General features: G+C 45.4%; 1 protein-coding gene across 1 annotated transcript in view; it reads right to left on the bottom strand.

Annotated features, from left to right (window-relative positions):
• Window positions 1-667: 667 nt before the first annotated feature.
• LOC311240458 (vesicle-fusing ATPase-like) overlaps window positions 668-23,860 on the bottom strand; it is a gene marked incomplete at both ends in the record, with an annotated part of 69,406 nt that continues 46,213 nt past the window's right edge. The window contains 6 exons of the mRNA XM_084329038.1: window positions 668-694; window positions 1,878-1,955; window positions 10,142-10,245; window positions 18,461-18,593; window positions 19,228-19,320; window positions 22,326-22,513. Of these exons, the coding sequence (XP_084185164.1) occupies window positions 668-694; window positions 1,878-1,955; window positions 10,142-10,245; window positions 18,461-18,593; window positions 19,228-19,320; window positions 22,326-22,513 (623 nt within the window). The remainder of the gene's footprint in view (window positions 695-1,877; window positions 1,956-10,141; window positions 10,246-18,460; window positions 18,594-19,227; window positions 19,321-22,325; window positions 22,514-23,860) is intronic.

Here is a 23,860-nt window from a genome sequence, read left to right as displayed (position 1 = left end):
CAAAGCATGTTTCACTTCAAAGTGACAGAGTGGCCGATATGACCTTCACCATCATCATCATCTTTATTTGTAGAAAATTTCGAAAAATGATTTGTTTATGTTTATTTATTTGTATTTGTAAACATTCAAAATAAAATAATTAATTCATTCATCAATTTTGTCATCACCGCCATCATCTTCATCTCGATTGACGACACTATGATCGACATATCATAGGAATTGTACTGTTTAAAAAAAGAAAAAACTGAAATGCAAAATCGCAATATGGATTTCAAAAATGTATAATCTATTACACAAACACATACAGTATACAGGTACGTATGAAATAACACACAAATCTCTCTAGCTGTTTTAATATTCAGGCGTGACTGCACGGATTTTAGTGAGTATATCGTGGATGTATAAAGTGCTGTTCAATGTGTAAATGTAAACCCTTTACATCAGGGGTGTCAAACTCATTTTCACAGGGCCACATCAGCATTATGGTTGCCCTCAAAGGGCCAAAGACCGTATAAATGTTAATGTATGTAAAATAAATGTAGCTACTCATTTACATATTGTTAACAAGTTAATCTAATACATTGATTCAAACAGATATATGTTTAATTTTCAGTGTTTCTGGAGTATATGCTGGGACCCTCTCCGTCTTGGCGCGCGGTGTGGTCGTTTAGGATTCTGGTACTCCGACCAGAATCTGGTAGGGGGTGAGGTGGGTGATCCCTCAGGTGTCCGAGAGGTCATCATTATTTGGTCATCCTGACTCTGACCTTTGACAGAAACAAAACACAGTTATTTTGATGCAACCTTTCCTCAAAATTCAGTGCTAAGAACCACAAAAATAAATGGAATGAAATCATCATATCAAGCTGCAAGCAGACGTATTGTTAAATCTATGTCACAACGAGGAAAAGCAACCAAGTCCTCACTCAGTGGCATGGGTGTTGGCTAAACACAAGAAGCCATTCTCTGATGCATACATAATAAAATAATGTATGACTGAAGTGATGGAGACCATGTTTGAAGGCAAACAAAAGCAAATCCCCCTCAGATAGCACAGCAACCAGAATAACTGAACTACTGGCTGGTGATTTGATTAAACAGCTTTGTGATAGAATAAAAAAATGCACAGTGCATTTCCATAGCTGTGGATGATTCCACTGACACCACTGAGAAGCCTATGTTCTGAAGAACCGTTCATGTTCTGAAGAACCGTTCATGTTCTGAAATGTTATTGCTAAAGATTGGATCAGTTGTACTTTTTTTTGGAATACTTGAAACCCTTTTTTGTGGAATATTTGATGCGGCCCAGCCTCACCAAGACTCTACCTCCAGCAGCCCCCAGGTAAATTGAGTTTGAGACCCCTGGTTTAAACAGTCATTCAGAACTGCACTATTGCATTATTTTACTGCTCTTTTATTATTTTAAATCCTAATATGTTAATTCCTAATATGAAGAACTGTGATTTGGTGTTCTATGTCTTACCTTGACTTTGTCTATTTTGCTCTCTTTTTTTACTGCTGTGAAGCACTTTGACCTGCAATTCTTGTATGAAAGGTGATATACAAATAAAGTGTATTATTATTATTATTATTATTATTATTATTATTATTATTATTATTATTATTATTATTATTATTATTATTATTATTATTATTATTATTATTATTATTATTATTATGCAACAAGCCTGATGTACTGTGATAGCAAAATTCTCCAGTGAGTACAGTCTGTGACCTTTGACCCATGTCACCTCCCACTAATTTCCTGTCACTCACTGTCCTACTCACTAACAAAGCAGAAACACCCTAAAAAACAAAAACAAAAAACAAACATAGAATACAATTATTTGTATAGTTGTTGATATTTGAGCAGATACCTTCTGTTTCTTGACCCTCAGCCTCAGGATGGCCTTTATCACCCAGCCAAACAACTTGTCACAGAAACTAAACACCAGCTGATAGAGAGAGATGGAGAGAGAGAGGGGGTGGAGAGCGAGGGAGCAACAAAGAAAGAAAGTGCATAGAGAAGGACAGAGACAGAAAGACAGAGGTAAAGAGAGAGAAGGACAGAGACAGAAAAACAGAGGTATAGTAAAGAGAGAGAAAAGGACAGAGACAGAAAGACAGAGGTATAGTAAAGAGAGAGAGAGCATAGAGAAGGACAGAGACAGAAAGACAGAGAAAGAGGTATAATAGAGAGAGAGAGAGAGAGAGAGAGAGAGAGAGAGAGAGAGAGAGAGAGAGAGAGAGAGAGAGAGAGAGAGAGAGAGAGAGAGAATGAATGAAAGGAGAAAGCAGAGGAAAGAGGAGAGAGAGATAGTGGGAGACGGACAAGAAGATGTTAATTAATTAATTAATTCGATCTTTATTTAACCTCAAACATAATAAACACAAAACATAATAAATACAAAAAAAGAAAACAATATAGAAACAGAAAGTCCATCAATTAAACATTTAAAATGATTAAAAACAACTGCAGACGGTGGTGAAGTGGTTTGCTACAGTATTAACGATTTAAACTAACTGACCAATAGTTACTAATGAATTGAGTTTTAAAGTGCATTGCAAAACATCCCATGTTTCTGGGGTACAGAAGCTAAACGCAGATATACAGAGAGGAGAGGAGAGAAGGAGAGAGAAGCAGAAGAGAGAAACAGGAGAAAGAGGAAAAAAGAGAGAGAATACAGAAAAAGAGACAGAGAGATAGAGAGATAGAGACGCACACACACGCACACACACACACACACACACACACACACACACTTCAGAAACAAACATAGTATCAATGAGAGCATCAATAATCAATCAATCAATTTACTAGAGTGAAGTCTAGTAAAGAAAAAGAAAAAACGTAAAAGTAAAAAAAGTTTTTGTGAGTTAAAAAAAATAGTGGCGTTAATAGAATCGGGCGATAACGCGTTAATACCGCGTTGACTTAATAGCTTAACAGCCTTAATAACAACATAACATAAGTTCTGTATCGTAGTCGGTTCCGCTCGGCGTCACTCATGCACTGTCCTCGCACACGTGCACGCGCACTGAATAAAGACCACAATGTACCTTTAATCCCAATATTTGTCTGACCACACCCCTATCAGCTTACCCATATAAGCAGGGGTGGGGCCACCCACTCGCCTCCTTTCTCGCTTTCACCACAAGGAAGTGCCTCGGTAGATCCCCACTTGACGTGATGTGATGGTAGGAGAAGAGTTGGAAAACAAGGATACGTTGACATCATATCTTTATTTTCTCTCTCACTATATTCGAGAAAATACGGCGATATTGTCTTCGTACTGGAGTGTCTGGAAGATGATGATCATTCTAAAAATCCTCCACCGGTTTTCGTATTGGGAGTTCGCGCCGCTACATGCTTTTCCAACTGCAGTCCTTGCTGTGTGCTGGTTGCGGTAAAGACACAGCTGGGCTGTAGGACGCGTCGCTGTTGTGAGAAGCGGTGGGTTCCAGGTTTGGTGAGTTATGTTTTGCTGGCGAGCTCCACTTGTCTGTTAGTGCTATGGGGGCTAGTTGACAATGTTTATGAAAACCGGCCCCAGACTAGGGTCCTTTGATCAGCCTCTTAGGCGACAGAAGACCTTGGTCTGAAGCCCATTATAGTTAACTAGTGGGCCACGACCAATAACACTGGTGATCCCTGTGTTTTCTGGACGAGTGGTTGTTTCTCTGTCACCGTGTAGGCCCCTTCTTTCATATGCAAATGAGAGTATTCCCTCACGAGGAAATATGGGCATGGATGATCGTTAGCGGAAGATCTGTGTTCAAGTCAGCTACAGGCCAGTTGGGTATTGTGCTGGCTCCGTCGGGTGTTGGTAAAATCACTGTTGTAAAACTGTGTTAACATCTTGTTTCTCTTCTCTCTTAAACAGTGAGGAGGGTTTCAGAACGGCGGCCTGTCTGAGTGATTGTTATATCATTGTGTACAAGTTCAGGTGATAGCTGCTTAGCTTACGTGCTAGTGGTGACCTACTGTTAGCCAGTCAGCTGTTAGCTGCGGCGCTAGCCTGTTGTGATCACTAGGCAAGGAAACGTTAGCTTGCATGCTAGTTATGGCCTACCTAGGCTAGGCTAGGAAACGTTAGCTTGCTACTATCGGCCGAGTGCGGCCGTTAGCTTAATGCTACACTGTTGAACGTGCTTTGATTATAACATGTTTTAAACACTCTTGACTACGACGTCATCTTTGACAGAGGATGTTCGTCGAACCTGCCCTGGGCCAGGACGGCAAGGACTGCGTCAACAAGGGGGACCGTAGCGGCGGGATGGGGCGGCGACGCTGCCCAGGTCGACAACACAGAACGGCTGTGTTTACTACGGTGCCTTGTTGGAGTCTGCGGTTTCGCTTGATCTGCGCTCAAGGTAGGCCAGGTCTGACCAGACCTTGAGCACTTCTTCTTGCTTTCCCTTCTAAATCTTTTGTAAATAACGATGTTTTCCAAAACGAGTGTTGCTGCACTACATTTAGGATACGATGCGAGTTATGTGTGAATTGTCTTGTCACTGGTATTAGCTTCTCCATGCAAAACGGGTTGTTGTGTTGAGAAACATCATGTGTGTTTATGTACTGTGTACTCACAACTAAGGGGGTTAAACTAACCTATAAAGCTATGCTTAGTGACATATGAGTAAAGAATGATTCTTTTCTCAGCCTGTAATGACAATGAACAGTGTGTTCACATATTAACAGGTTTACCTGTTCAACTGGCCGTATTAAGGGTAAAGTAGGAGGCTTGTGTTTCCCCCCGGTTCCCTGGGGACTTCTTCATCCTCCTCTCAGACATGTTGTTGCACTACATTGTGTCACTGTGTGGTAGGGATACGATGTAACCCTTAGCTTGATTGCTGAGGTTGTGCTAAACACTGCTTGAGAAACTTTATTTTCCTGAAAGAAAAAATTGTTTGGTCGCTTTTCGTGTGTGCTTAGCAAGGCCTGTGGCCGATACTAATCGAGAATTATGTATTCTCTCATTATGAAAAACGGCGTTCCTCTGTAGAGTGTTTTTGCCATTTTTTGTAGGTGATGATGGGTTGTGTGTGTCATGTGACCTACAGCTGGGTTGGGCTGGCCACAGAAGCACATGTGTAAGTTTGGTACCGGGGCTCTTGGAGAGCCCTCTCTATTCTGTGTTTTTTCCTTAGTAAAAATCAGATAGCAGGTTAGCACATGCGCTGTATGAAGCTGTTAGACGCTTCATGGAGCTGACTATGACTGTGTCATACTCTCTTTTGTCATTACATCGTATCATGGGTGTGGGGTCGTAAAGGGGTGAACTGGTAACCTTTCCTCCCCCTTTTTTTTCTGTTGGTCAGGGGTAAACCCACCTGTCCTTCAAGGTTCCTGTCACGTTGCGGTTCGGCACGTTACAGGGTGAGGGGGGGGGGGGGGAGTTTCCTGGTCCCACGCCCTGGAATATTGGGAGCGTGTGCACCGCAGAAATTCCCCCGCCATAGAGTACGTCACCGTGCGCGTCTCTGTTGGTAGGACTTCCGTGTGCTGTTCAGGTCCATATGATGGATCTGTTTAAAACGGGGGGTGGTCAGGGCTCCTCCTCACGAAGCTCCTATTCGGGCCTTCTGTGAGTTGGGACTCTCCTTCCATGTGAGGGAGCCTCCTCAGAGTACAGAGCCTCCTCCTCAGATTGATAAGGTGAGTGGAACCTCAAGAAGGAGTCCTACTCTATTGTGTGTGTATTCGATTCAATTCGATTATTGAGTGTGTATGGGTTCAGTGCCTCCTCCCCGGAGAGCCCTAAAACCAAATTTTTACATGGCTCAAGGTGCAATATATTCTTTTCAATCTGTACAGCTCGCGTGGGAAGTCTCTCTGGGGATTTCCGTCTCCTCTCTATGGGAGGGTGGTGGAATGTAAAAATGTTAACAATTTTTACCCCCGGCTGTGTAGACTGGGATACATACTGTTGGTGCTTCCTTCTTTTCTTTTAAAAAGAGTTGGAGTTAGGAAGTATCACACCCCTCTTGTCGTTCCCCTGGGCGCCTTGGGTATTCAATGACAGGTCTAAATAGCCTGTTCATTGATGTGGTTGTGTCCCGACGCATGCATAGTGCTAGCTCGGGGTGTTCTGTAATCAGGCGACTGACTGGCACGCATTGGTTGCTTGGGGTTAAAACGGCGTTTTTATAAAGCAACTGGGATGGAGGTTTTTCCTCTTCCGACAACCTGTTTTGGTTGTCGACGGATTCTCGTTCATATCTGGGGGATGATGACGGAATGGATCTGAACATATGTAGAGGGGTCTCACGCCCTGGGGGTGGGCCACCGGGCGCGGTTCAACCCGAACGTCTGGGTGGCGCCTTCTTTTCATGTTTAAGGTCAACACGCATATCTGCCCCTTCTGGAGTAGGCATGTCGGCGTGGTTAGGGCACGGGACTGGTTCTGGTCACGCTGGTCCGGATCAGTTGAACCCGTTGTCCGCCGGGGATGCAGATCTGCTGTTCTGGTACCCTGAGGGACTTGGGCTTTTTTCAGGGGGAAAAATGCCAGGTCGGTCCGGGTGTCACAGGGTTAAGCGCTATGGATATGAATTGAAAATGGGGGACCCTGATGGAAACAAGACTAACGTCTTTCTCAGGTCTGCATCCCCTTAACAATTGTATGTATTGAGCCGTACTGTATTGTACCCATTCTGCAAATAAAGTTTTCATTCATTCATTCATTCATGGAGACCCTGGTTGGGTAAATTTTTTACTCAGCACTGTCGTAATGGCTTACGGCCATGCCAACCTGTACACGCTCGATCTCGTCAGATCTCGGCCGCTACACAGGTTGGTCCTGGTTAGTACTTGGTTGGGAGACCGCCTGGGAATACCAAGTACGGTGTGCTTGGGGCTGGTTCTCCATTCTTTTCGCTCCTCTCTCACGTATGGCGAAGAGGGGCCTGTTGGGGTGGTCTTTGACCTCCTCTGGTGACCCTGTGCTTCCCGTATCGCCGGGCCCGGTCCGAAGTAATGTTTCGTCGACCCGTAGGCCTGGGTTAACCCTTTTTTGGAAACTGAAACACTTGTACTGCGGTATAGCCGGTGTATACCCGCAGGTGTGTTTTGGAGTTTTTTCTTGAGGGGTTATAGGAACAACCACCGCATTGGGTAACACCAAGGTGGTTGATTCCCTGGTGTGTTGGAGCAGTGTCAACTCCCGGGTTCACCGGTTGAGGGTGCCCCTGCACATTCATGACGTCTGCCAATCGTGTCAGCCGTCTCTGCCTCAACCCCTCTGGGTGGGTTTTTTTTAAATGGAGGCTTGGTCATGCAACAACGCCAGCTTACAGCCCCTTCCGCCGGGGCGGCTGTGTTCAGCTGTTCCCTCTGGCGCCTGTCTCGTCCGCAGTCTCCAGCCTGTTGCCTGGTTTTTTCCCCGGTGCGCTGCCTGCTTCCGTTGGTTAACCTTTTTTGTGTGCTTACGGCCATGCTGACTGCCTGTTCTGCAGGGTCAGTGTGCCAGGCGGTGTACTATTGGGGGGACAGGGCCCGCTCGGCTGAGGGGCCTTTGTCCAAATACGCTGGCGATGTGGGGGGCGGGGTCACTAAGTGCCCACCTGGTGGGGTCTTGATGCTGGCATCATGGACTTCTCCGGGCCCCCATTCCAGGGGGTCCAGTCCCTTTGGTGGGTCTGGGCCTTCCTTCGCGCTCCGCTGCTACGGCCTTGCCACGGGGTTGGGTTTGCCCTTGACCCCGTGATTCTGGGGGCAGTAACGAGGTTGTTCCCTCCGTTCGTTCCCGGGTGGCATGCGGGTTGTGCGTGTGTGTAGTCGTGGAGTCAGGCCACGGTCTGCTCACCCTGTGCGTTTGAGTTGCTTGAGTGCCTCTTCGCACGGTCGGGTCCGTCGCCCTCCCGGGAAACCTCCAATAGGGGGGGTGCCCTCCATTAGGGAGGGTCGGGGGGGCTCGGCCCTCCCTGTTCTGATGGTTGTGGGGGGCCTTCAGCGGTGTGTATTTGTCGGCCGGTGGCTCCGCTCGGCCTCCCTATGTGCATGAGTGACGCCGAGCGGAACCGACTACGATACAGAGCGTTAGGTTATGACTATAACCAAGTTCTGTTAGTAGTGGTGACGCTCGGCGTCCGACGCCGCTGCAGCCCTTGATCTCGCCTTGTGGTGAAAGCTTGGGAAGGAGGCGAGTGGGTGGCCCCACCCCTGCTTATATGGGTAAGCTGATAGGGGTGTGGTCAGACAAATATTGGGATTAAAGGTACATTGTGGTCTTTATTCAGTGCGCGTGCACATGTGCGAGGACAGTGCATGAGTGACGCTGAGCGTCACCACTACTAACAGAACTTGGTTATAGTCATAACCTAACGATAACATAACATAAGAGTGCTGAAGTGCTAAAATCCAAACCGGTGATGTCATCAAGTATATAAGTCTGGAGCTGCTCCGTAGACAAAGATAAGATAAGATAAGATAATATATTCCTTCATTGATCCCCTTGAAAGTGGGGCATTATAGCAGCATGGGGAGGGGAGGTACAGGTACCGGCAGGGTAATATAGAAGACATAAATATAGGCAATACAATTATAGTAAAGATTAAAATAAGCAGTGTAAACAATATAATTAACTCTGAATATAAGAATATGAGCAAGTAAACAGTGTAATCAAAGGTGCAGATGAGGGTCTGTATGCCCTATCTGTTATATTATACGTTACAATAAGGTATATGGTCAATAACACTTAGAATCTGAATATATACTAGGAGTAAGTCAAGTAAACAGTATATACAGGTGCAGTATACATAAGGTACCCTAACTGGCATGCTATAGGTCATACGGAAGAAAGGAGTGGAGATAGGGAGATAGGGAGATAAGGAGGGAGGGAAGGAGGGTGTTAAGGAAGGAAGGAAGGAAGCAAGGAGGTTAGGGAGGAGGGAGATACAGTATACCCACACTAGGAGACCGTTGCCCATTATTCACACGGCAGCCATTTTGCTCTCATGTCATGCTCAAGTTGGGATTCCTTTCCACCCTCCACTCTTAAATCAACTAGAAAATTACCATAAACTCAAACACTCTTCAGGTGTGGAGCGCGTCATAGACTGACAATGTCACTCAGTCACTCACTCGTTTATTCACCGGCTCACAGGCCGTTCAAGACCAGTTCAATCTATGCAAGAATGCTTCACATATATGGCATTCTGTGCAGTGTGTGAACCATAGCATGGTCTTTGGGTGAGCCAGATAAATTTTTTTGCTGGGGGGGGGGGGGGGGGGGGGGGGGGTGCGCGGTGCGCGGACTGTTGGAGGAGGATGCTGTGATCGCGGCCTGTAGGTCTTGTGTATGTATGTATGTGACAAATAAACCTCTTGAATCCTGTCATATATTCAATCAGTTTCAGTAACTACAGAACACATAATACTAGACAACTCACTTGTTGAGGTCCGGCCGTCTGGAAGGTCTGGGCTTCCACGGCACGGTCACCGGGCGTCGCCTGTATGATCCCGCGGCCCGCCTCCTGCTGCTCTGTCAGCTTCACTGTCTTCGTGAAACCAAAATTGGTTAGGCTTACTTGTTTTCGTTTAGACATTATGCATTCCTGAGTGACCTTATTTACTGGCTGTCAAAACGATCACTGTGTCAACAAGTCAGGTTACAAAGTGGGTCAAGTTTGATTTGTACCGTGCGTGCGTGCAGGCTGCAGCGCCGCCGCGCTCCGAATGGTAATTGCAAGAATAGCATGCATGTTGCCATATTATGTGTGAATTAGTGCGCAAATCATTAATCATACATCCAAAATAGCATACGTTTATTATTATACACGGTGATGATACAGAAAATTACAGAAAAATTAGAAATGCATGGCAAAAGTAGCATTTCAGTAATTTAGAGACCCCCAGGGGAGCTTTAGAGACCCCCAGGGGAGCTGATGTCTGATCTAGGGGAGCTATAGCGGACCGAGCTCCCCTCGTGGATCGCACCCTGATTCTGTGTCCTTATTAAGAACCATGTTGCAAAGTATTTTACACTGAATACAATAACATGAGATAAAAAAAATATATATATATCATAAAATAGTGGAAAATAAAATATTATAAATTAAGAAATAATTAACTAAATTAAAAATCAACTGAAATGAAATGAAACAAAATTAAATTAAACTAAAGTAAGCCACCTACCTTCTTGATGGCCTTGCACTTGGAGATCATCTTGTCCGGAGAGCAGATCTTGATGATTTTAGAGATTTTAGCTGCCAGGGCCGTCTTTCCACTGTGACGAGGACCTGAGAGAGAGAGAGAGAGAGAGAGAGTCAAGTCAAGTCAAGTCAAGTCAAGAGTTTTAATTGTCACGGCATACAGGTATACAATGAAATGCGGCTGGTCTTGCCCGCGACGATGTGCAATACAGTGGTACAACATATAATAGAATCCAATAAAAATACAGTGGTACAACATATTAATAGAATCCAGTAAAAAACAACAGTGCAATAAACAGGTACATGGTGTGCCATCTCGGTATCTGTACATAGTATTTACAGAGCATATAGGACATGCTAGGTAGCTTTAGTAGTGCAATACACTGTTCCTGATGTTATACTAATTTAAAGTGGCCTTTCCTCTGGCCATAAGTGTGCGTATGTGCGGCATGAGTGTTAAAGTGGCTGCTAGTGTGTGAGCGTGCTCAGCGTGCGTGTCGTGTATGTGCTTGTGTGTGCTTGTGTGTGGATAGTTCAGTTTCTGTGTCTCAATGTTCATTGTTCAAGGCTCTGATGGCCTGGGGGAAGAAGCTTAGCCTAAGCCTCTCCGTCCTAGTAGCTGGGGTACGCAGGCGTCTGCCTGACCTCAGCAGCTGGAACAGGCTGTTATTGGGGTGGTGGGGGTCTTTCATTATCCTGCAGGCTCTGGATTTGCACCTCTTGTTGTATAGAGCCTGCAGGGGAGGTAGCGTAATACCCGTGGTACGCTCGGCTGAGCGCACCACTCTCTGTAGGGCCTTCTTGTCCTGTGCCGTGCTGTTCCCATACCAGGCAGTGATGTTTCCGGTCAAGATGCTCTCTACAGCTCCTGAGTAGAAGGACTGGAGTATCTTCCCCGATACTCTGAACTTCCTTAACTGTCTCAGGTGGTAGAGGCGCTGCTTCGCTTTCTTTACTACTGTGTCTATGTGTGTTGACCATGTCAGATCCTCTGAGATGTGGACCCCCAGGTACTTGAAGCTGCTCACCCTGTCCACGGTAGCCCCGTTAATCATCAGTGGTGTGTGTGTCTCCTGCTGTCCTCTCCTATAATCCACGATCAGCTCCTTGGTTTTACCAATGTTCAGGAGCAGGCTGTTGTCCTGGCACCAACGTTCCAGTACCTCAACCTCCTCTCGGTAGGCCTTCTCGTCGTTGTCCGAGATCAGCCCCACCACCACCGTGTCGTCGGCGAACTTCACTATGGAGTTGGAGCTGAACTTGGCCACACAATCGTGTGTGTAGAGTGAGTACAGCAGGGGGCTTAGAACACAGCCCTGGGGGGACCCGATGCTCAGGGTGATGGTGTTGGAGGTCTGACCCCCCACCCTGACCGCCTGGGGTCTTTCACTCAGAAAGTCCAGTACCCAGGCACTCAGGGCGGAGCTCAGGGCGGAGCTCAGACCTAGCTCGATCAGCTTGTCCACCAGTCTGGTGGGGACTATGGTGTTGAACGCTGAGCTGTAGTCAATGAACAACAGTCTCACATAGCCCCCCTTCTGACGGTCAAGGTGGGAGAGAGTGCTGTGCAGTACCTGGGAGACCGCGTCGTCAGTGGACCTGTTTGTCCTGTATGCAAATTGCATAGGGTCCATATCACTGGGGAGAGAGGCACAAATGTGGTCCTTGACCAGCCTCTCGAAACATTTCATGACCACAGAGGTGAGTGCCACCGGTCTGTAGTCATTTGGGCATGTTGGGGAGGGTTTCTTCGGTACAGGGATGATGGTAGACATCTTGAAGCAGGCAGGGACTACTGACTCCGCCAGGGATTGATTATATATGGCGGTGAACACCGGGGCAAGCTGGTTTGCACAGGACTTAAGTATGCGTCCTGTTATACCATCTGGACCCGCAGCCTTCCTGGTGTTCACCTGCATAAATGCTCTTCTCACACTGTGTTCCGACAACGAGAGAGCGCCCCCGCCCCCCCGCGGTTGCCCCCCCCCCCTCCACAACAGCCGGTGCGCCAGTGACGTCACTAGCCAGAGGGCTAGCGGCGACACTGTCTACACCGAACCGAGCGTAGAAGGAGTTGAGTTTGTCCGCGAGAGAGGCGTCGTCGCTCCCCATTGCGGGGGCGCTGACTTTGTAGTCAGTTATTGTCTTCAGTCCCCTCCACAAGCCTCTTGTGTCGTTTTGTGCCATTTGTGTCTCCAGTTTCTCAGCATATGTCCTCTTAGCAAGTTTAACAGCCTTGCGCAGAGTGTAGACTGAAGCCTTGTACTCTTCCATATTTCCTGACTCTCTGCCCAGGTTATAAGCCGTGGTGCGTGAGTTCAGGGCTGTTCTTATAGTGCTGTCCACCCAAGGTTTCTGGTTTGGGAAAACCCGCGCCTTCTTTGTGCGGATGTCGTATATTTCTAAATGAAAACATGAACATAGCAACTGAAATGTACAAGGTAATGATTAGAAAGACAAAATGCTGATTGATTCTGTGACCCTAGGCTTGAGAGGGAGATCACCCCGCACTCAGCTAACTGGAGGACAATCTGCCGTCAGGGTTTCACAGATGAGGTTTCGCTGATAGGGCAAAAGACTGTTTATGATGTTAATGCACATTCCACTGGTTGGTTAGCAGCTGTGGTTTAGGAAATGGCCACCTCCAACTGACAAGGAAGGAGATCATTATCTTTGAAACAGGAACCAAACTCAAAATAACAGTTGAGATCAAGAGGTCATATTTACCCTACGTAAGGAATTTCAGGTTACGACATGGCAGATGGTCTAGTGGGAGACCAGTGTTCAATGCATCAAGGTTTAGCAAATCAGAAACGGAAGAAACAATAAGAAATGCAGTTGATTGGTAAATATCAGAGGTAAAGGGTTAGACCATTTGCAAGATGTGGTGTTTCATGGAGACTAGTAAATCGTCCTATAATATGGAAATCAAATAACATGTGGTGAAATACCCAATAGGCTACATTGTATAAACTTAGTCACAATAAAGAATAAAAACTCTTAATACTAGAAGATAAAAGCTGTACAATATTGGTCATATAATTTAATCAAGTGTTACTCAGTGAAAAACGGATCCCCTCATCAAGTAAATGATTAAACAGCCCGGCAAGATTATGGTGAACGGTTGTGTCAGCAGAATAAATTGTGTAACATGTTGTCACAAGACCCCGCAGACAAGTTCCTGCTGGAATGTGGCCAAATAAGGAAGGCAGATGGTGGGGGTTGTGACTAGGCAGGCAGGCAGGGACGCTCCCTCCCTCTCTCTCTCTCCCTCTCTCTCTCTCTCTCTCTCTCTCTCTCTCTCTCTCTCGCTCTGATAAAAAGGGCTGTGATGGCGACGGAGAGAGACACACAGGGGACAGACCCTGGGAGGCGAGCCACACAGAACTCGAGAGCCGAGCAAGACACTCAGAGGACACACACCCGGTGACGGGAGCGAGGAGACCAGAAGGGAACCTGGGGACTGAGAGACATGACCTGGAGCGCTGAAAACCTCCACCGACAGAGGGAGACTCGCCAAGCCGGCTACTGGAGAGCCGATGACACAGAGAGCCATTGACACCAGATGGCAGAGCCGAGGTTCATAGCAGACTCCGCCGATACGAAATCAAGCGCTCCCTGCCTGATCGGCAAGGAACGACCAGCAAACCACGAAGAGAAGGGCTGGTTGGCATGGAAACCAAGACAACAACCAGAGAACCGCACAGGAAGAAGAAAACTCTGATCAGCCCTAGCTGATCCGAGAATGGACCAACAGCCACATGAAAGAGACGATTAGATTGAACCAAAGAGACGATGTACTTGCTTTGATTCCTAAGCTGTGGTATTAATAAACACCGCAGTTGTTATTTTGACCACCTCGTCAGTCTCCCCTTACTTGAACCGAACATCTGAAAATACCTAACCAATGCAGAGGAAAGGGTAATAGAAAAACTATACGATCACTTAGATAGAGATAAATGAAGAACAGAAAGTTACTTCACGGACAATACCGTCTGCCACAGTTGCTATGTAACTCACAACGGTATCAGCGTACTCGCTGATGTCACTGGCGCTTCCTTTAAACATGTCCCAGTCTGTATCCTCGAACGCATCACGGAGCACGGCCTCTGATTCGTCAGACCACTTTTTTGTCTCACGTGACACGACAACGTCACGCGATCTTTGTTTGTATGCTGGGATTAAAAAAATGGAGTCGTGATCGCTCGCGCTTGCAGCGCCCATCAGTGGCGGAGCCGCTACAGCCTTGTAGCCAGCTTTGAACGGGGTGTAACAGTGGTCGAGTGTGTTTCCCCCTCTTGTGGAGCAGGCGATGTGCTGAAAAAAGGTCGGCATCACTTTTTTCAGATTTGCCTGGTTGAAGTCACCAGTCACTATCGTCGCGGCTTCCGGGTGCTTGATTTGTTGTTTGTTGATGTGGTCGTGTAATTCCACCAGCGCTTTGCCAGTATTTGCCTGTGGGTGGATATACACGACGGATAAAATGACCGCGGTAAACTCACGGGGTAGGTGGTACGGGCGGCACAGGATTTGGAGATGTTCCATATCTGGGGAGAGAGAGAGAGAGAGAGAGAGAGAGAGAGAGAGAGAGAGAGAGAGAGAGAGAGAGAGAGAGAGAGAGAGAGACACACACACAAAGAGAGAGAGAGGAGAGGGAGAGAGACACAAAGAGAGAGAGGAGAGGGAGAGAGAGACAAACAAACAGAGACAGAGAGAGACAGAGAGAAAGAAAGAAAGAGGGAGAGAGGAGAAAGAGAGAACGAGAGAGGGGGAGAGAGACAGACAGAGAGAAAGAGATGAGGGAGAGAAGGAGAAAGAGAGAGAACGAGAGAGAGGGAGGGAGATAAAGAGAGGAGAGAGGGAGATAGAGAGAGTGAGCGGGGGGGTGCGGCAGTTATTGCAAAGAATACAATTTTTTTTTATATATATATATATTTTTTTTTTATGCTTTTATTTTTTTTGACAGTACTTATATATTTGTATATTATATACTGTAACTGTATAACTGTAACACTGTATATTATAAGTTTATCCTGCTCAAAGCACTTCGCCATTTTAATATTGTGTGTATTGAGCCGTACTGTATTGTAGCCATTCTCCAATCTGTTAAATAAAGTTTTCATTAATTCATTACACTACTGTACGTACACAATCATACGTGTAAAACCGACAAGATTGCAGTAGAGTAGATTTTCGAGTGATGACAGACTGTCACAGACTGATTGAATGACAGGTGAAACAACTAATTGTATTCACCTCCCGTCTCCCGCCCTTCCCACGCGCCACGAACCACTGAGCTACTGTGATACAGTGCTTGCACAGTCAGTTGATTTTAGCTAGTAGTCAGACTTTGCTAGCACAGAATGTCTCACTTGCAGAAAAGAAAAATAGTATGATCCTGAGTTGAAGAATTGGCTCCAAAAGAGAGACAACTGGATGTCCAACAACATCCAAAACGAAATCTTACAGCTGTTTGCCCATGATATTCAGCTACAAATTAGAGGCAAAGCATTCAAAAGCCCATTCTTTGGCTTGAGCGCTGACGGAACCACTGATGTCACTGGAAAAGAACAAATCTCGTGTAATATACAGTTTGCCGATGACAACTTGGAAGCTCAGAACTTCTTTGGGGGTTTTTACAATGCCCGGCCCAGACACAACAGCCGAGACGCTGGTTGTGTATAAAAGACATTCTTTTACGCCTCGACCTGCCCATGGAGAGGCTGATAGGATACTGTTTTGACGGGGCCAGCAACATGTCTCGGGGGTACAGGCTAGAGCTAGACTAAAGGAAATGTGTCCCGACTCTGTTTTTCTCCACTGCAAAAAAAAGAAAAAGAAATCTCAAAGGCTGCACCCCCTACTGATTTAAAGTTCCAACGTGCCTGTGTGTGTGTGTGTGTGTGTGTGTGTGTGTGTGTGTGTGTGTGTGTGTGTGTGTGTGTGTGTGTGTGTGTGTGTGTGTGTGTGTGTGTGTCACGGCTGGGCTCAATTCACTTTCAATTCAATCAATTCAAAGTGTATCTTTTCTCTGACAGAACATTCATGCTCATTCATCTGGAAACCTTCCCAAGATGAAGGTTTTTCCATATTCTCATTTTAAACATCCCCTCCACTCAAAAACATGATTTGTTTTACGCCAACTTCTCTTAGGGGTATGACTTTGACTATATACTGTATATTATTATTCGTGACTTTGACTATATAGATTGTCAATTGTAACTTTGACTATATAGATTGTCATTTGTGACTTTGAGTATAGATTGTTATTTTTTTTTTATCCACTTTTTCTCCCATTTTCTATATTTTCTCCCATCCCAATTTCGTATCATCCAATTCAACCCTCCCCTGTCACGGACGCTGTTTTTTGCCTCCCACAAGCCGGCTGCAATGTGGACTAAGTCATACATAGCACAAGTCCCCTCCGGTACTTGAGGTAACAGCAGTCGCATCTTTTCACCTGCGCAGCTCGATCTCTCAGTGGCGAGGAGTAACGCGTGGGAGGCTCATGCCCGACACTTCCTGATTCTACTGCGCAGGCGCACCAACCGACCTGTAGGAGTCGCTGTCCACAACGCCCGATCCCCACCCATCAGTTTCCCACCCCCTAATACGGCCAATGTGTATTAGTACGGACGACCAGCTAAACTGAAAGCAATTCCAGCATTTCGTGGCGAGCGCCTTGCCCAATACGCCACGTAGCCGCCCTTAGTATAGATTGTTATTTATGACTTTGACTATCAAGGATGTCGAGGTTTTTTCAATGTATATAATGTATATATTGGGGGAGATGACAGCATCTAAAGGTGCCAGGTCAGAGAGGTAGATGTGGTGGTGGAGGCGGTCAGAGAGAGAGTCAATGTGTTTAGCAGCAGACTAAGATAGAGCCCAGGGCTTCGAGGTTGTTCAGCTTGTTAAACATAAACACTGATAAGGACTGGGAACAGTGGAGATTTGGTCAGAGAGAACTATGCAGAGTTTGACATCGAACCATACTAAAGGTTAAAAGCAGTTGCCATGGCAGCGTCACATAGTAACAAGAAGAGGGGCGGGGCCTGTCGTTGCTATGGCGAAGATAATATAATGGAGTTTTCTTCCGGGTACAGTTAGAATGAGAAACTAACCACACATTTTGTTTATGTAATAAACACCGGGTTCCAAGAAAGGTAACATGTCTGACGGTGTACATTATTATGATTACGGATTGCATTAAAGGGGAATGACAAAAGATTGTACAGCCAGTATGAGAAGACGTCGGAGAAAATAAACACAACGCAGAACTACAAGCCAACAGATGAAGAGGTGATACTGGCTGATTGATCCAAATCTAACAACTATATAGATTGTTTTTTGTGACTTTGACTATATAGATTGTTATTTGTACAGAACTTAACCAGAGCACCTTTTAGGTGTCTTCCCCCCCCCCAAAAAAATACCCGGATATGCCGGTCTGATGTATACCCACCGATAAAGTACCCACTACAAAGTACCTCATTGTGGAATGTACCAACTCCTACATGCGGAACTTCCTACCTCATCATATTTAGCTAGCTAGGAAACTGTACAGCTAAACCTGTCACAGGATAACCGTTGCAGGAGATGTGGTCAGGTGATCACAATATTTGACATCGTCTTGTCCCCAAGCCTTCTTCAACCAAAAATGACAAATCTCTAGGTACATCATTCGATTGCTTATGTAAGGAAGGATGGCGAGTGGCGACTGGTGATTGTCCAGGGCCATCTGTTGCTTTGTTTGTTCGCTGTAAGGTAATAATAATAATAATAATATATTCAATTTGTAGGGACGCTTTTGTGGAACAAATCTCAAGGCGCTACAGAAGAACATCAAAACTAGTAAGTAAGTAGAAAGAACATAAATTAAGTAGGGCTAAAACTAGTAAAAGAGTAAAAGAACATAAAATGTGTGGGGCTAAAACTAGATAAAGATTTCTTTTAAAAAGTGCCCCCTTGACGTACATTGAAAAAAGCACTAGCCACCTTAGCCACTAGTCAACTGGACAGGTATAACTACACCTTGAGCCAGACCCTGCTGTGTGTCTGTCTCTGCACCTGTACCTTCCAGCAGCACCAGAGCTCTGTGTCTGTCTCTGCACCTGTACCTTCCAGCAGCACAGACACCAGAGCTGTGTGTCTGTCTCTGCACCTGTACCTTGCAGCAGCACCAGAGCTCTGTGTCTGTCTCTCCACCTGTACCTTCCAGCAGCACCAGAGCTCTGTGTCTGTCTCTGCACCTGTACCTTCCAGAAGCACCAGAGCTGTGTGTATGTCTCTCCACCTGTACCTTCCAGCAGCACAGACACCAGCTCCGTGTGGTCGCTGTTCTTGGTCTGGTGCACCAGCCGCTCGCCTTCGTCCAGGACGTGGGTCACTGGGTCGCCCCACTTGATGTAGTCCTCCTGGTTGATGCCAAACGCCAGGCGGACGGAGAGAGAAGCATTCGTTAGTTAGTTAGTTAGCTACTGTAGTTACTTTTATTTTCATCTTTTATAGGCCCAATCTGTGGTCCCCAAAAAAAGAACCCCACCAGTGCCACCACAAGAAATTCATAGTTATAGGAAGTGAGATATGTTTCTATTCTCTAGTTGATTGACTGACCTCTTGATACAAAGACTAACACTAAACAACAGAACAGATACATAATGAGTTTGTAATCGCATTTGGCGTATTTTGTAGCTGTCCAGCAACGAGGACCTCGTAGACTTAAACATTACGATCGACTGATCCCAAGCTCCACCCTCTTTTCTCGAGCCTCCAATCACAACCATCGCTTTCCTCGCTCAAGCTAAGAGGGCGGAGACTAGGAATCGGTTGCTTACACGCCTATTCCATGTCAAAGAGTCTACGAGATCCTCATTTCATATCGTAAAGATCTTTGTGCGTCTTTAATATTCAAGACCCTCCAAGCTGTCTCTGTGAGAGTGAAGTCGACAGACCTTCATCTACTTCTCCTCTGGATGTGGCCTGGGGGTCTGGGTACCAGAGTACTACCGTATAGAGACAGGGTTGGACAGGAACAGGAAGAGAACACAGAAACCACTGTTTACGTACCGGTTTGATGTCATTCAGAGATACAAAGAAGTCGGATCTGGTGACCTGTAGCTTCTCGGCTCTCTCCATGTCCATCTCCACTGTCGATGTAGCCTACAGACAGACAGACAGACAGACAGACAGACAGACAGACAGACAGACAGACAGACAGACAGACAGACGGACGGACGGACGGACGGACGGACGGACGGACACAGACAGACAGACAGACAGACAGACAGACAGACAGACAGACAGACAGACAGACAGACAGACAGACAGACAGACAGACAGACAGACAGACAGACAGACAGAGACAGACACACACACACACACACAGTAGTATAACAGTTAGATACAACTATATACAAACAGTATAACAATAACAAAGTTATGGAACAGCAGCTCTCTGCTCTTTGTATGTCTACCTCCACTGTACATGTTGCTTGGAGAGAATACACACACACGCATGCGCACACACACACACACACCACACACCACACCACACACACACACACACACATACACACACACACACACACACACACACACACACACACACACACACACACACACACACACACACACACACACACACATTCCATGCATTGAATGAAATCATGAGCTGAGCGTATCGACATCCAAGAGACAACTGAAATATCCATTCACAGGTTGATTTAGCTGTATAGTCCGTTCTGTCCTTTTGGTTGTTCTCTCTCTTGTCCATAGATGCGCTACTTGTGTTAAAGCCTTGTTGTTTTACACTGGTAATAAAATATATTGTGTGACACAGCCACATATGGATGGACTTGTCCAGTGGTGAAGGGGTAAAGTACCTTTTTTATGGTGAGGACAGTGAGTGGCTAGATAAGTAAAAGCACACCGCTGTCCTCAGATGAGAAGAATTTCCCCTAGGCAAAGGTGTAGACCGGGTCCGAATGAACAGGTAGGTATAATTTTAGAATGACCCTTTAAGAGTTTCACGCAGCGTGCACACGGGGAGAGGGATGTTAAAGGGATGTACAGTAGGAAGCATGCGACAAGAGAGGTGTAGGCGAGCTAGGTGGGTTTGAATGAGACCTAGACTGATTGATTGATTGATTGAAAACTTTATTAACAGATTGCAGAATGGGTACAATACAGTACAGCTCAATACACACAATTGTTAAGGGGATGCAGACCAGAGAAAGACTTTCGTCTTGTTTACATCAGGGTCCCCCATTTTCAATTCATCAGGACATATATGACATACAGATAGTCAGTACTGCTACATCTATACATTTATGACATACCAGATTTGCAAATACAGTACTGTTTGTGATACAGAAGGAGTCAAGAAAAGGGAGTATATACATTTGACGTAGAAACTGTACATTGGAGGAGGTTGGGTGGGGGCCCGGGGGGTTGGGTACATTGGGATATTGACAACCATACTGGGTAATTTACATTGGAGGTGGTTGGGGGGGGGGGGGGGGGCACACTGTATAAACAAGTAAAACTGTACATTGAGGGGGGGGGGGGGGAGGAGACACTGTACAAACAAACAAAATTGTACATTGGACTATTGACAAAACCATACTAGGTAAATTACTGTACATTGGAGGGGGTTGGGTTAGGATATTTACAGGGGCCAGTGTTGAATTGCAGTCTCCCATAGGTGTCCCTTGAGAGAGGTTTTGAAAGTGGGTAGTGATCCACATTCCTTTACAGCTTTGGGTAGGGCGTTCCACATTGATGTGGCATAATTGCAAAACGTGTTTAGTCCCTTGTTTGAGCCGAATCTGGGTTTAACATGATTTGTGGAGCTCCCTCTGGTGTTGTGATCGTGGTATTCACTGACCTTTGGGAAGTATTTTGACATGTACATGGGTACCTTGGTCGTGTAGTGTATCTTGTAGACCAGGCCCATTGCAAGTTGCTGTACTCTGTCGTCTACTCTAAGCCATCCTAGGTTGTCAAAGTGGGCAGGGGTGAGGTGGGTTCTAGGAGTAAGGTCAAGCAGTAGTCTGACCAGTTTGTTTTGAGATGTTTGTAATTTTGTTTTTAGCGCCTTTGAGGTGCTTTGGTACCATGAGGTGCAAGCATAGTCGTAGTACCCCTGAATGAGTGCTCCTGCCAGAGTCTTCAGGGTATTCTTGTTTACCAGAGAGGAGATCCGGTACAAGAATCGAGTTCGTTGGTTGACTTTTTTTATTACATTGGATGCCATTTTGTCACAGGACAAAACAAGACAGCCAGAGTTATTGTTGAAGCGCTCTTTAATTAGTTTTCTCTTATTTGTACGTTATATCTTTGTCTCCCGGTTGACTGGATTCTGCCGCAGGAGCAAATCGCACGTCTTGCAGGCGAGTACAAGTTGTTTGTTTGTTTTGTATTGGTTTGCGGCGAACACCCTTTATTTTCGGTGGAAAATAACCTTTTGAGGTGGTAAAAGAATATTATTCACGTGCCGTTTTTTTAATCACCAGAATGGTTTTTTGTTTTGTTTTGGCGAACGGAACGAAACCCACAGTGGACTTAGTCGCGGTGGTAATCTTTTTGTGTGTTTATTTTTTTCTTTATTATTTCCATTGAACGAGGGAGGACAGCCAGGACCAGTGGTGAGTCATATTTGAGTTATTGTTTATCTGTGTTGTTTAACTATGTAAATTGAAGGCTTACTGACAGCGGACACTATAGCCTGCCTTTTCAGTCAGTGAGGGGCAGTTGTTATAATTGTTAAAAAATAACAATATACTGTAAAGCAGTATACCAGATTAATAAAGTCATAGAAACAGAAACTCACTATCTTTCTCTACTAGATGTTGCCTGGATTGTATGCTTGCAATTAGCCAGCCTGACCTTGATGTGGCATGTCATTGATTTGCAATCGTGGTCAATCAATTAGTCAAAATACATTTGATTAGCTAGTTTATCCTCAATATGATAATTCAATACTTTGATTGGCTGGTTTATGGTGAATTGGCCAGTGACTGACCTTGATGTGGCAGTTCATTGACCAATTCTGTAAGTGTGGTCAATCAATTAGTCAAAAATACATTAAATTAGCTAGTTTATCCTCAATATGATAATTCAATACTTTTATTGGCTGTTTTATGGTGAATTGGCCAGTGACTGACCTTGATGTGGCGGTTCATGGCGGTGAACTGGGCGGTTCGGACCAGCGCTTCCAACTCGGCACCACTGAAGTTCTTGGTCTCGGCCGCCAGCTCTGGGATGTCGACGTCGTCAGCCAACCGGCCGAAGCCTTTCATCTTGTTGGTGTGGATTGTCAGGATCTGGACACGCCCCTTCTCGTTAGGCAGGCCTGGGCGGGGGATGGAAGGGAGGATTGGGTTGTTAGGGAGATTATGGGGGGGGGGGGGGGGCTATTCTGACACGATCCACTAGAATAGAATAGAATACAAATACTTTATTTATCCCGAGGGGAAATTTGGCACTACACAGTAAACGGTAAACATTTAGGTAGTCAAAAACAAAAGTCACGAATAAGAATAAAAATAAGAGTAAGAATAAAATACAGTCCGGGATATACATTTTCTATGTTATGTAAAATCTAAAATATACAGTCAAAATATACAGAAAAATATACAGTAAGTTTCATTTCTGACATGTGGAGTTTAGTATTGGGGTAAATGCTTTAGCCTGGCGTTCACCGGGCATCCCATACCACAATCTGGGCATCGTCCCTGATGACTTCCCTGATGAATTACATTTACATTGAAAGTGTTAACAAATTATCTGATTAATCATCTTGTCATTAACACATTGGTCGCCAAAAACAGCTTACAACGTGTTTCCCCGCCATGCGTTGAACACCAACAACGTTGTACGCCGGTTTTGAAATCAATATTTAATTTGTTCACCATGGCATTCATAATTCCTCCAGCCAACCTCCGGAGCTGCAGCGGGACCCTGAATGAGATTGCAACGCCTCAATACCGCCACCTGGTGGATGGTCGGGTGAGTTACACTCTCAAAACCGGAAGTTGTGATCGGTGCGTCGAGGAAATCCCTCCGGCAGTAATATCTTGCTACGGGACTACAGACAAACACTGGCGTACATTTGGATTGCTTCCATAACGCAATAATCGATATGATTTTGGCGTTTATTGCGCCTTACAAACCGGAAATGGATCTAGGCGATCTGCGTCAAATAATTGGGATCTTTTTCTTCCAGTCTCATCGGCGAACGGTAAGAGGACAGTAACGTTATTTTCAGCCCGTTTCTTTGTTTGCAAAAAGTCTGATCAATATATCAACCCATACTACATAAAGCCGTTACTGACGATAAAGGAATTATAGACGACCCCCGCTCCCCCTTTCCTCCATGCATGATGAAGCATAATGTATACCGATCATATACATTTACATTTTTTAATATAGCGTGTATAGGAAAGAAACGGCAATCGATAATCTATCATATGCGTTTGGGCCAATAACTAGTGTTTTTGGAATTACAGCAGAAAAGCTTATAAACATACTTATATTCAAGACAGTATTAACACAACAATGTATGAATGAAAAAATATAACGTTCCCACATCCGGAACGATAGATAATCGATGTTGAATGGGCCATAGTAATACAATTTAAAAAGTTATAGCCCTGCAAAGAAGGTAAACATCTCCATAGGCTTTCAACGGTGGCAGACT

This window comes from Notolepis coatsorum, assembly GCF_963971535.1.
Source record: "Notolepis coatsorum genome assembly, chromosome: 14".
Taxonomy (NCBI): domain Eukaryota; kingdom Metazoa; phylum Chordata; class Actinopteri; order Aulopiformes; family Paralepididae; genus Notolepis; species Notolepis coatsorum.
The sequence above is the reverse complement of the archived record's forward strand: the minus strand, read 5'-3'. Positions and strand labels throughout refer to the sequence as shown.